The sequence below is a fragment of the Leopardus geoffroyi genome, chromosome D1, assembly GCF_018350155.1.
Source record: "Leopardus geoffroyi isolate Oge1 chromosome D1, O.geoffroyi_Oge1_pat1.0, whole genome shotgun sequence".
In the NCBI taxonomy this organism is placed as follows: Eukaryota; Metazoa; Chordata; class Mammalia; order Carnivora; family Felidae; genus Leopardus; species Leopardus geoffroyi.
Genome location: NC_059329.1, coordinates 21,283,013 through 21,297,561, shown reverse-complemented (window position 1 = coordinate 21,297,561; position 14,549 = coordinate 21,283,013). Strand labels below are relative to the sequence as shown.

Below are 14,549 nucleotides of genomic sequence, written 5' to 3'. Positions count from 1 at the left end.
TCTCATGTTTGGTGAGTCTGAGCCCTGTGTTGGGCTCTGTGTTGACAGGAGGGAGCCTGCTCGTGATTCTTTCCTCTCTCTGCCCCTTCCCCCACCCCGCTTGCATGAGCACATACCTTCTCACTCTCAAAATAAATAAATATTTTAAAAAAATGAACTGAGGGTTGATGGGGGGTGGGAAGGAGGGGAAAGTGGGTGATGTACATTGAGGAGGGCACCTGTTGGGATGAGCACTGGGTGTTGTATGGAAACCAATTTGACAATTTCATATTAAAAAAAATAAAATTAAAAAATAACACAAAAAAGCCCAGACATATTGTTACTCCACTGTCTGGTGGCCAGCTATAGCAGCTACATGCAGAGGAGGACAGTGCCCGTTGTGAACAAGAGTCCCATGGCTCTTGTCTAGGCTGCTGAAGAGTTGTGTTTTAAGTGTGCCAGGAGCATTCGTAGGTGCTGTAGTCTGTGGTTGTGGGAGGCCAGGCAAGGAATCCTGAATTTGCTCCAGATAGATGCCCCCACATCTGTTTCCCCATTTCAGATACTCTGGTCCATCACCAGAGGGATGTACCTTCTTAGTACTATTGAAGCTGGTGTGATTGTTCTAAGAATGTACAAGCGTTCTGCAAATTAGGGCTTTGTTATTCTGAAGTGTTTGAAATGAAATATGAAATTGGCTCTAAATTGGTTTAACATGAAAGAGAAAAGCTCTTTCCTTATTTGAATGATTTCATTTGTAAACTTTTGAATGGTTTTAAAAGTGATTTAAAACTCTATGTTACTTTTATATTCAATATTTTTTGTTATGGGGATTGTAAAAAAATTTATGATTATACGCATTAAGAATTCATGATCAGTAATTGCTGTTTAATTCACAAAACCTGATAGAAAAAATAGGTTCCAGAAACAAGCACATATTTTAATTAAGGATTATGAAGATATTTTATTTGGAAATATTATCTAATAAATAAAATAATGACAAGTCTCCTTCCCCTCCCCCATGGTCTGTTAAGTTTCTCAGGATCCACATAAGAGTGAAAGCATATGGTATCTTTCTTTCTCTGTATGACTTATTTCACTTAGCATAACACTCTCCGGTTCCATCCACGTTGCTACAAAAGGCCATATTTCATTCTTTCTCATTGCCAAATAGTATTCCATTGTGTATATAAACCACAATTTCTTTATCCATTTATCCATAAGAGACTCTTAAAAACTGAGAATAAACTGAGGGTTGATGGGGAGTGGGAGAGAGGGGAGGGTGGGCGATGGGCATTGAGGAGGGCACCTGTTGGAAGGAGCACTGGGTGTTGTATGGAAACCAATTTGACAATAAATTTCATATAAAAAATAATAAAAATAAAGTTATTTAATCTAAAAAAATAATGACATTTTTCAAGTGTATTTTGAGTTTCAAATAATTTACATTAATATGGTATTTATTGAAAATACTAAACTTTTATTTTACCATGAAACATAACACACATATTGAAAAGTTCACAGAATATTTATTCATAATTTAATAAATAATAAATCAATGTAATCTCCACCCAGTTCATAAAATATTGCCAAAATAGTTTATTAAGTATTTATAGCTGTATTTTTCCCCATATGGGTATTTAGTTTCCCCAAACTTAGCCCAACAATATGAGATAGGTAAATAGTTAAATTAGGGCAAGTGGAATGGGGTATTCATGACATAGTTCAACTTTTGGTGAATGTCTTCATAGTTGGAGTAATGTTTGTATAAACAGTCATATTTAGTGTTAAAAGAGTTAGGTAATATATATTATAATTTTGTGAGTTTTTGCAAGTTTCTGCACACTATCTATTAGACTTATTACACAGAATCCTGTAAATAATGTACAGAAAATATTTTGGAAAGAAAATATCTAGATAAGGAAAGAAAGCTCTTGGGTCTTTCTCAATTCTCTCACGCTCCTTGGGTTTACCACTCTTACATCTGGCCATTCAGAGCATACTATTAACTTTTTTTGTCTGACCAGGACTCTACTTTTATTATTGTTTTTCACTACTAAATAGCTTTTTCATGCTGAAATTTTCAAAAGAAACCATTGGAGAAATAATGAAAAATAAGGATAAACATACAAACCTAAAATAATCCAGTTTCCAGAACAGAAGAGTTTTCTGCAAATTTTGGTGGACTCATACGGCAAATGCTTGGGAATAGTATTCTTTTCTTTCCAGCTTTTCTCTATTCCTTACCATGTGGTATAGTCTTTTCTGACTGAAGTCTTCCCTTTAGGGAAGTCGCCCATTGGCTTCTGGAAATTTACTTCATGATATAAAGAGAGATATTTGAAAGGAGTTCTGTCCTCTTGTTCTCTTGCTTTCTTCTTTGGATGTAATTGTTTTTAGATTGGATTATTGGAGCTATGGCAGTCATTTTGTGACTAGGAGGTGAAAAGTTTGAGGACGAGGCCAATAGTTTGAGGACAGTGGAATAGAAGAACCTGGGTCCTTGAGAGTATTTAGTTGGCGAACCAACCCTAGGATGCTGTACCTCCAAATTTATTATTATTTGAGAAAAATAATTGCCTATTTTAAATGAGTATTTGAGCATTCTGTAATAAAGGTACAAACTTCCTAATTGATAACATGGGTTAATGATTACATTCCTGAGATACTAAGTAGTATATTATAATAACAAATGAATATCTTGGGGGATAGTCTTGTAACTTTCAGTAAACACTGAAGAGAAAAATTGTATTATGATAGAAAGGAGAGTATGTAAATATTTACACTTAAATTTTAAGTACATTCTTCAGTTCACTTGGCTAGTGCTTTTCATTCATTGTACTCCTGTAGTCTCTGAAATGTAAACATTCTCTTTTTTATATTTGTGGAGAAGGGTAAGAGTTCGCACAATACTTAATGTACTCAAAACACTACAATCAATCAAAATAGTACTTTCATGATTTTTTTTTCAGATTTAACTCTCAATTGATTTCTTCTTTAATTTTATATAAAAATCATAGCTTTTGAGACTCATGTTTTTATTAGTGTTTCAGTTGCCCATTGGGTAATTGAAGGACAGACCTGTGCTTTCAGAACTTTTTCTAGCAGCAGTGAATATGGCTAAATGCAAGGAAGTATGTGGGAAAATGCTAGAATAACAGTTAGGAGTCACTACAGTTCAGCAGCATAGTTGAATTAAGAGCTAAAAACTTATTGAACTTGTGTAGTGCCTGAGGGAAGTGGATGGAAATCATCGTAGACTCTGATGTTTATAGCCTGTGAGAAATGTGGAAGCCTTTCTGAAGGTTTTCACCAAAGAACACCATAATTTACAGAATTATTTATGGAGTGCCTAGTATGCATTCTGTACTCTACATAACACTGTGAGAAAAATAGTAAACAATACAGAACTGATGTCTGTCCTTATAAAACTTACAGTTTATGGGAGAACATGAGGATTAAAGGGAAGAATGTCTTCTGAACACCGTGAGAAAAGTAGTAAACAAGACAGAACTAATGTTTGTCCTTGTAAAGCTTACAGTTTATGGGAGAACATGAGAATTAAAGGGAAGAATGTCTTATGAGTGTTATGATACAAGATCTGGAAGTTCTCGAATGTAAATAACAACAGCTGACATTGATTGACTATTTACCACATGCCAGGTACTGTTCTAAATATTTTACGTACATTTTTTCATTTAGTCATCAAAACAAACCAATGAAAGAGATGCTGTTATTGTCATCACTATTTTAAAGATTGTGAACTCAAGGCATGGAGATTTTAAGTAATTTGTCAAGTTTGTAAGCATGGTGTATGGTTCGAACACATGCCCACTAACTCCTTAGCCCCCACTCTTTTCTATGAGGAAAAGAATATGGCATCATTTCTTCATTAAATCATTAAATGTATGGCCTCTTACATTTAAGGACCCAGTAGGACTTTCAGGGACAAATTACAGAAGGTATTTAGAAATAAAAACTTTAAAATTGGGACTTCTGAGGAAGATGCTCGGATAGGAGGATCCTAAGCTTCCCTCATCCCACAGATACACCTGGATAACACCCATATTGGTGTAAACAACCCAGAAAATGATGTAAAGCCTGGCAGAACAGATTCTCCACAGCTAAATGTAGAGAAGAAGCTACATCAAAAACAGTAGGAAGGGCAGAGATATGGGCTGCAACCTGACTGACTGTCCCCAGGCTGGAGGGACACCACAGGTACAGAGAAGGGAGAAAGGCAGATGCCACACTAGGCATCCCAGGCATGAGGGACCCACACTGGGAAGATGAATGCCCACCACATTTGTCTTTGAAAGCCAGAGAGACCTAACTTCATGAGTTCTTATAATTAGTGTGGCTTGACCCCTGGAACTTTAAAAATCAGCAGGCTTCCCAGAGCCAGAGGGTGATAAGATACTGAGTCTCTGCCCTTAAAGACATAGCATAACAAATAGCCCCTCTGAGGTACAGCATAGAAGCAGAAGTTTGAAAAATGTCCAGGATATATGGGAAGTAGATTTATTTACTAATCTCAGAACATGTGCTGGAGGGGCAGGTATCTTTGGGAGACTTCTCCAAGAACAAAGGAGCTGGTGGGCAACATTTCTCCCCTGTGTCCCAGCCTAGATACCCAGACACCTTTGAGAATCAGCACAGTGCAAACACTCTCACCCAGCTTCGCTATCAGCCTGTGCCATCCTTGTGTGCCCCTGCTGACACCCCCCGGCTTGACCATTCTCCAAAGCTGATCAGGTCTCCTTCCACAGCGGACCTGTGCACACCTTGCTAATACAATGTGCCCTGCCTCTGCATTCTCTTATGGGCCCTCCCTATCCACCATGCCCTTGGTAGGAGTCCATCCACAGCAATGCCACAAGCATGGAAGTGTGCAAATATCCCTGAAAGAGGGCAGTACCACTCTAAAGTGACTCCTGCCTTGGGTAGAAGGGAAGATAACTATACATACCAGTTTAGTGGTGGACCCATAAGTGAGTTGGGGGCAGATATCTGGCCTGGCTGTGGCCCTGCCCACCAATGAAAGCTTCTTAGAGCACAACACTGGGAGAGTGCCCTGCAGTTCCATGTAACCAGAGCTCAAGGTCTGACCCTATTCATGCCCAAGATGGCCCCAGAATGGTCCATGAACAACAGAGGGACCAAATCCTTTCCACAGCTGGAAAAGAGAGCCATTGCAGATGACTGGACTAAAGGCAAATGTGACTCAGCCACAACAGTAGGGTGCATGTAACATGGAGAAGACACTCCTAAAGTGCCAAGTTCTGGTGAACAGGGGACATTGCACTGCAGGCCACTACTTTCCAGCAGGAGCCATAGCTGACTTTCCTAACACATAGAAACAGATACAGAAAGCTAGACAAATGAGTGGACAAGGAATATGTCCCAAATGTAAGAACAGGACAAAATCACAGTAGAAGAGCTAAACAAAATGGAGATAAGTAATAAGCCTGATAGAGAATTTAAAGTAATGATCATAAAGATACTCACTGGACTTGAGAAGAGTGGAGAATCTCAGTGAGTCCCACAGCAAAGCAATAGAAAACCTAAAAAAGAACCAATCAGAGATGACTAACCCAATAACTGAAATTAAAAACAGAGAAAGCAGAAGAATGGGTCAGTGACCTGAATGACAGAATAATGGAAAGCAATCAAGCTGAACAGGAGAAAGAAAAAAGGATAATAAAGAATGAGAATAGATTAAGGGAATTCAGCGACACCATCAAGCATATAACATTTGCATTATAGGGATCCCAGAAGGAGAAGAAAGATAAGGAGCAGAAAATTTATTTGAATAAATAATAGCTGAAAAGTTCCTGAATATGGGGAATGAAACAGATATACAGATCCAAGGGGGCACAGAGACCCTCCCCCTCACCCAAATCAACCCAAGGAGGTCCACACCAAAATACATTGTAAATAAAATGGCAAAAAAGTTGTGATAAAGAGAATTTTAAAAGATGAAAGAGAAAATAAAAGTAGTTATATACTACTTTTCCCCATAAGGAAATTAGCTAATTTTCCAGTAGAAACATTCTAAAGGCTAGACGGGCATGGCATGATATATTCAAAGTGCTGAAAGAAAACAACCTGCAGCCAAGAATACTGTATCCAGCAAGGCTATCGTTCAGAATAGAAGGAAAGATAGTTTCCCAAACAAGCAAAAGCTAAAGGAATTCATGACCACTAAACCAGCCCTCCAAGAAATATTAAATACTAAAGGGGACTTGTTGAGTGTAAAGACCATAAGCAGGAGTAAGAAAAGTGGGAAGCACAAAAGCAATAAAAGTAAATGTATATCTAAAAATCAGTCAAGGTATTCACATGATAAAAGGATGTGAAGTATGACACCATATACTTAAAACATGATGGCAGAAGGAAGTAAAAACTTAGTGCTTTTAGAATGGGTTCAAAATTACTCATCCATTGACTCAATATAGACTGCTATATGCATAAGATGTTATATTCAAACCTGATTGGAACCACAAATCAAAAACTAGTAATAGATATGTAAAAAATAAAAGAAAGGAATCCAACTGTATCACTACAGAAAGCCAGCAAGCCATGAGAAAACAGAGTAAGAGAAGAAAGGGACAGAGAAGACCTACAAAAACAACCATAAAACAAGAAATAAAATGATGATAAGTACATACATGTCGATAATTACTCTGAATGTAAATGGACTAAATTCTTCAATCAAAAGACAGAGGTGATGAAATGGATAAAAAAAAAAGATCCATCTGTATACTGCTTACAAAAGACTCATTTCAGACCTAAAGATGCATACAGATTGAAAGTGAAGGGATGGAGAGGCATTTATTGTGCAAATGGAAGTGAAACAAAAGCCTGGGCAGCAATACTTATATTGGACAAGACAGACATTAATACAAAGACTGTAACAAGAGACAAAGAGGGACACTACATAATCATAAAGGGAACAATCCAACAAGAAGGTACAACAATTGTAAATATTTATGAAACCAATGTGGGAGCACCCAAATACATAAAGCAGCTATTAATAAACATAAAGGAAGTAGTTGATAGTGATACAATAATAGTAAAGGATTTTAACACCCCACTACATCAATGGATAGATCATCCAAACAAAATCAATAAGGAAACAGTGGCTTTGAATGACGTATTGGACCAGATGAATATAACAGATATATTCAGAACATTCTGTCCTAAAAGAGTGGAATACACATTCTTTTCAAGTGTACATGGGACACTACAGAATAGATCATATGTTAATCCACAAAACAAGTCCCAACAGATTCAAAAAGATTGAAGTCATACCAAGTATCTTTTCTGATCACATCACTATGAAACTAGAAATCAATCACAAGAAAAAATCTGGAAATACCACAAATACATAGAGATTAAATAACATACTATAAAAGAGTGAATAAGTTGGGGCACCTGGGTGGCTCAGTTGGTTAAGCATCCAACTCTTCATTTCGGCTCAGGTCATGATCTCACAGTTCGTGAAATCGAGCCCTGTGTGGGGCTCCAAGCAGACAGCATGATGCCTGCTTGGGATTCTCCCTCTCTCTCTCTCTTTGCCTCTTTCCCACTCGTTTTTTTTCTCTCTCTCAATAAATAAATAAACATTTAAAAAGAAAGAATGAATGAGTCAAGAGGAAATAAAATAATACATGAAGACAAATGAAAATGAAAACACAATGGTCAAAAATCTTTGTTCTAAGAGTGAATTTTTTAAATTTTTAAGTGTTTTTGTTTATTTTTGAGAGAGAGAGAGACAGAGCATGAGCAGGGGAGGGGCAGAGAGAGAGACACACACACAGAATCTGAAGCAGACTCCAGGCTCTGAGCTGTCAGCACAGAGCCCGACGCGGGGCTTGAACTTGTGAACTGCGAGATCATGACCTGAGCCGAAGTTGGACATTTAACCAACTGAGCCACCCAAGCACCCCTAAGAGTGAAGTTTATAGTAATACAGGTCTACCTCAAGAAGCAAGAAAAATCTCAAATAAACAACCCAACCTTACAACTAAAGGAGCTAGAAAAAGAAGAATAAACACAACCCTAAACCAGTAACAGGAGGAAATAAAGATTATAGCAGAGATAAATGAAATAGAAATTAAAAAAAAAAAATAGAACAGATCAATGAAACCATGAGCTGATTCTTTGAAAAGATCAACAAAAATGATAAATGGTAGCCAGAATCATTTTTTAAAAAGGAGAGAAAGGACTCAAACAAAATCAGAAATGAAAGAAGAGAAATAATGACCAACACCACAGAAATACAAAAGATTATAAGAAAGTATTATGAAAAATTATATGCCAACAAATTGGACAAAGTAGAAGAAATGGAAAAAATTCCTAGAAACTGAAGCTGGAAAGAATAGAAGATTTGAAGAGACCAATTACCAGCAATGAAAAATAATCAATAATAATAAAAAAAAACCTTCCCAAAACAAAAGTCCAGAACCAGATATCTGGCTTCACAGGCATATTCTACTAAACATTTAAAGAAGAGTTAGTACCTTTTCTTCTCAAACTACTCCAAGAAATAGAAGAAGAAACACTTCCAAATTCATTCTACAAGTCCAGCATAACACTGATATCTAAGCCAGATAATTACAGTACAGAAAAAGAGAACTATAGGTTAATATCTCTGGTGAGCATAGATGCTTAAGTCCTCAACAAGATATTAGCAAACTGAATCCAACAATACATTTAAAAAATCATTCACTATGATCAAGTGGGACTTATTCCTGGGATGCAAGGTGGTTCAGAATTCACAAATCAACCGTCATGATACATCATATCAATAAGAGAAAGGATAAAAATCATATTACCATTTCAATATGGAGAAAAAGCATTTCACAAAGTACAACATAAATTCATGATAAACACCCTCAATAAAGTAATAGCTAACTACAAATCTGTAGTAATCAAATACTACAAATCAAATACTACTGTAGTAATCAAATATACTACATATCTATAGTAATCAAAATAGTATGGTACTGGCACAAGAATAGAAACATAGATCAATAGAGTAGAATAGAGATCCCAGAAATAGATCCATGATTATATGATCAATTAATCTATGATAAAGGATGCAATAATATGCAATGGAAAAACAGTCTTTTTAACAAATGGGGTTGGGAAAATTGGACAGTTATAGCAAAAAAAAAAAAAAAAAAAAAAAACCTTTCTTACACCATATACAAAAATACACTCAAAATAGATTAAAGACCTAAATGTGAAACCTGAAACCATAAAAATACTAGAAGAGAGTACAGACAATAATTTCTCTAACATTGGCTGTAACAGCATCTTTCTAGATATGTCTCCTGAGGCAAGGGAAACAAAAGTAAACATAAACTATTGGGACTACATAAAAATAAAAAGATTCTGCACAGCAAAGGAAACAATCAACAAAATAAAAAACCCAACCTATTGAATGCAAGAAGACATTTACAAATGATATATCCAATAAGGGGTAAGTATCCAAAATATAAAGGACTTATACAATTCAACACAAAAAAACAAGTAACCCAATTAAAAAATGGGAGAAGACATGAATAGACATTTCTCCAAAGAAGACATACAGATGGTCAATGGACAAATGAAAGGATGCTCAACATCACTCATCACCAGGGAAATGCAAATTAAAATCACAATGAAATATCATTCATACCTATCAGAATGGCTAAAATGAACAGCACAAGAAACAACAGGTGTTGGTGAGGATGTGGAGAAAGGGTGACTCTCATGCATTGTTGGTGGGAATGCAAACTGGTGCAGCCACTGTGGAAAACAGTATGGAGGTTCCTCAAAAAGTTAAAAATAGAATTACTATATGATCCAGTAATTCCACTATGGTGTATTTACCCAAAGAATACAAAAACACTAATTTGAAAAGCTCTATGAACCCCTATTATTTATAATAGGTAAAATATGAAAGCAACCCAAGTGTCTATTGATAGATGAAAGAAGAGGCAATATGTATATACAATAGAATTTTACTCAGTCATAAAAAAGGAATGAAATCTAGCTATTTACAACAACATTGATGGATATAGATTGTATAATGCTAAGTTAAATGTCAGTCAGAGAAAGATGAATACCAGATTTCACTCATATGTGGAATTTAAGAAACAAAACAATAAAGAAAAAAAGAGACCAAAAAAACAGACTCTTAACTATAGAGAACAAATTGATAATCTTACCAGGGGGGAGGTGGGTGGGAGTAAGAGTGAAATAAATTAAGGGGATGAAGAGTACATTTATCATGGGTGCCTGGATGTCTCAGTCGGTTAAGTGTCTGACTCTTGGTTTTGGCTCAGGTCATGATCTTGCAGTTCATGGGTTCAAGCCCTGCATAGGGCTATTCACTGACAGCACCAATCCTGCTTGGGATTCTCTCTCTCTCTCCCTCTCTCTTCATTTCCCCTTCTCTCTCTCTCTCCCTCCCTCCCTCTCCCTCCCTCCCTCTCTCTCCCTCTCTCTCTCTCACACACACACATAATAAATAAATAAACATTAAAAAGTACACTTATTGTGATGAACACTGAATAAGATATAGAGTTGTTGAATCAGTATACCTGAAACTAATAAAATTGTACCTTAATTATACTGGAATTTAAAAAATTAAAAAAACACCTTTAAAAGTGAGAAAGGTATTAACCTTTCTTTTTGGAGGTGACCCAGGAGAGATAACAACTGAATTGAATTACTGCAATATTTGAAATATTTAAGAAAAAGAAATAAGGCTGTAGGCAAACTCTATGGAAAGTTTTCATTTAGGATATGGGAAGAAAGGGAGAAAGAACTTATGCAATAGATTTTCATTAAGAGATGAAGATGATAGAAAGATGGGAGTTTAGTTTTGCCTCTGCCTTGGGGAATGTACAATCCTTAGAGTGAAATGTAAACTTGATTAGCTATTGAGTCCCTAAAGAAAGATGGGAGTTTAGTTTTGCCTCTGCCTTGGGGAATGTACAATCCTTAGAGTGAAATGTAAACTTGATTAGCTATTGAGTCCCTAAAGAACTAAAGAGAGATTGTGGTCCCGAGTGTAAACACAATCAATCCCTTTATTTCTCTTTTGTACATAGACTATTCCTTGGGATGGAGACTGAGCAAACATCTACCCTGTTTATAATCAAGTGCACTTTATCATTAAACTCACATTCAGTCTTCTGTGTCTTAAGTAGCAAATGTGATGATAATAAAGACTTTGGTCTTTGCTGCTTGAGAGGACTGAAAGTTATAATCAGAAATTATGATATATAGTCCAGAAATATTTGAAGGGCATATCTGAAATTAAGTATGGGCTAAATCCTTTTAGAATTAAAGAAACCAAGGCCTCAAGAGCCTGAAATTTCCTTTCCAAGACTACAGGGGTAAATACCAAAGATAAGGAAGCACTGAGGTTTTCTGGCCTAAGGAAGGTGAGTTTCTGAATTCTGTTTATATCAGTGTCCTTATTGATTTGACATGGAAGTCCAAAAATGTAAGGTAAGCCACTTCCCTCCCCCCCGCCATTTTGTGTAGTCCTAAGACTCAAGTAAAACTGACAGGAGAATATGTTTCAGGGGATAAAAGAATGTTCAGAGATCAGAGGGTTCAGAGGATGTAGTATCTCAGTCAGTTCCCTCTCCATGGGTGGAACCCTCAATGTTCTAGATTTATGACGTTTTCTCTGTGACATGGGACAGTAACTCAACCTCACCTAGACTCTGGTCCCTTAGTGTTGGATTAGGAACAATATTCATGGTTCCCAATCCACTAAATCTAATCTGGCCCATTAGAGGCCAGCTTCAGCTTGTTAGGGTCTCTGCCTCCAACTTTACTGGTGATGAGAAGGTTCAAGTGAATGAAGAAATAGTGAGATGGGAGAAGGATGATTCTGTCGTGGGCCATGCTTCTTCTTACTCACCTTGGTTTTCCAGCAGTCACGTTGGCATGTGGCAGCACTGGCTTTCCCTCTTAAGGCAAAGTTTGTGATGCACTTTGCTACATTTAGCTTATTAAGACTCTAGTAAGGGAAAGTCCCTGTCACTTAGTCTCATGTTGATGGAAAAGACAGATTCAATGGGTCCGGGTTGGGCTAGTCTTAGACATTCCCAGTGTACACACTCTCTTGTGGGATGAGATATTGCAGGAAGAGCTGAGTTTTTCTGAGTTTTCTTGTGTGTCCACAGATTCCCCTTAGAAAAGAATGACTCCTGGAAATGCCTCTTCTGTGACTGAATTCATTCTGGTGGGATTAACAGACCTATCTGAACTCCAGCTTCCCCTGTTCTGCCTATTTCTAGTCATGTATATGGTCACTGTGTTGGGAAATATGGGCTTGATCATTTTAATTGGGCTGAATTCATACCTACACACCCCCATGTACTTTTTCCTCTTCAATTTGTCCTTCATAGACCTCTGCTATTCTTCAGTATTTACACCAAAAATGCTGATGAATTTCCTATCAAAGAAAAATATTATCTCTTATATGGGATGCATGACCCAGCTTTACTTTTTCTGTTTTTTTGTAATTTCTGAATGCTATGTGCTGACATCAATGGCCTATGATCGCTATGTGGCCATCTGTAACCCACTTTTGTATAATGTTGTCATGTCCCCTAAAGTGTGTTCCAGCCTTATGCTTGGTTCATATTTGATGGCATTTTCGGGTGCTATGGCCCACACAGGATGCATGCTGAGACTGACCTTCTGTGATGCAAACACCATCAACCATTATTTGTGTGACATCCTCCCCCTTCTCCAGCTCTCCTGCACAAGCACCTACGTGAATGAGCTGGTGGTTTTCATCGTGGTGGGCATCAACATCATTGTGCCCAGTGTCACCATCTTTGTGTCTTATGGTTGCATCCTTTCCAGCATCCTCCACATCAGCTCCACTGAGGGCAGGTCCAAAGCGTTCAGCACCTGCAGTTCCCACATAATTGCTGTTTCCTTGTTCTTTGGGTCAGGTGCAATTATGTATCTTAAACCATCTTCTGTTGGGTCTATGGATGAGGGGAAAATCTCTTCTGTCTTTTATACCAATGTGGTTCCCATGATGAACTCCTTAATCTATAGTTTGAGGAACAAAGATGTTAAAATTGCTCTGAGAAGAACCCTCGGTAGGAGAGTGTTTTGATCAGAAACAGTGTCTGTGCAAGTGGTCATAGGGTAGGGATATTGCGTGTGTTTATTTATAGTAATTTTAGTGGAAGTCTTCCTATCCTGTTTCTCACTGTGGTGAAGGAAATATGAGTCTTCTCTCAATCTGTTTCTGGTTTTTTTTTTTTTTTTTAGGTTTGATCTGATTCCTTTGATTACCATTTTTACAACTTTTGCTCCTTTTCCTCATTTTTCCTATTTAAGAATAACATTAAGAAACATATTCTAAGATTAGATTATTTAACCTCTAATAGCTTCTCTTGTTTATATATGGAAGGATATTTTAAGCCTAATTATACTTTAAAATCACTTGTTGAACTTAAAAAAAGATGGAGATACTGAGTCTCAAATCCAGAGCTTATGAAATGGAAAACAGGATATATATGCATGTTTTAAAACTTCATGGGTTAATATGCTGCTCACCAAAAGTGAAAGACTTGATGTAGAAAAGGAGAATAATAGTATCTTTTTCACAGGTCTATTGGAAGCAACAAATAAAATAATGTGGCAACTACCATCAGACCATCAAAAAAAAAAAAAAAGAAACATATTTATCTGTTTTTTAAAATGTCATTAATGGACTTTTTCCTGGAAAAAGATGAATGATTTAACAAATGATCAATAAAATAACACAAGTGTTACCTTGTGCATTGGGGGGTTTCTTAACTGACACTTGTAATGTGCAGTTGGAACCATGAACTAGACAATCTGTCTCTATTCCTTTCTTTCCATTGTACTGTGGGCAGGATTATGACTCCTTCAAATGCCAATGTTTCACAATTATAAAAGATTCCATAACAACTATCAATTTTACTCCATTTTGCAGCTGCAAACCCTACACATTAAACTTCTTTTAGCAGAGATTTCATTTTTACCACTCAAAGTCACACATAATAGATTGCTAATATTTTTTTTTTTTCAACGTTTATTTATTTTTGGGACAGAGAGAGACAGAGCATGAACGGGGGAGGGGCAGAGAGAGAGGGAGACACAGAATCAGAAACAGGCTCCAGGCTCTGAGCCATCAGCCCAGAGCCTGACGCGGGGCTCGAACTCACGGACCGCGAGATCGTGACCTGGCTGAAGTCCGACGCTTAACCGACTGCGCCACCCAGGCGCCCCTAGATTGCTAATATTTATCGGGGTTAATGATTAATTAAAGTCACACAGCTTCTTCATAGAGAAGTCTAGAATAGACTATTAGCTACTTGATTTCAAGTCAACTACTTTTTCTAGTATACTTTCTAATTCACTTTATTTTTATTTTAGTAAACATGAAATATGAGAAAACTTTTCTATTTTGAATGCTGACATTTTTGCAAGAAAAGAAAAATGTGAAATGTTTTCAGAGTCTTCTAATTCAAACAAGACACAGGAAGAAAGATTTTCCAGGAACATGC

General features: G+C 36.9%; 1 protein-coding gene across 1 annotated transcript; it reads left to right on the top strand.

Moving 5' to 3' along the window:
- The first annotated feature begins 12,193 nt into the window (after positions 1-12,193).
- LOC123600853 (olfactory receptor 8B3-like) lies at positions 12,194-13,126 on the top strand. The gene has a single exon (XM_045483284.1). It carries the CDS (start codon positions 12,194-12,196, stop codon positions 13,124-13,126), a length of 933 nt encoding a protein of 310 aa, XP_045339240.1.
- Positions 13,127-14,549: the final 1,423 nt, after the last annotated feature.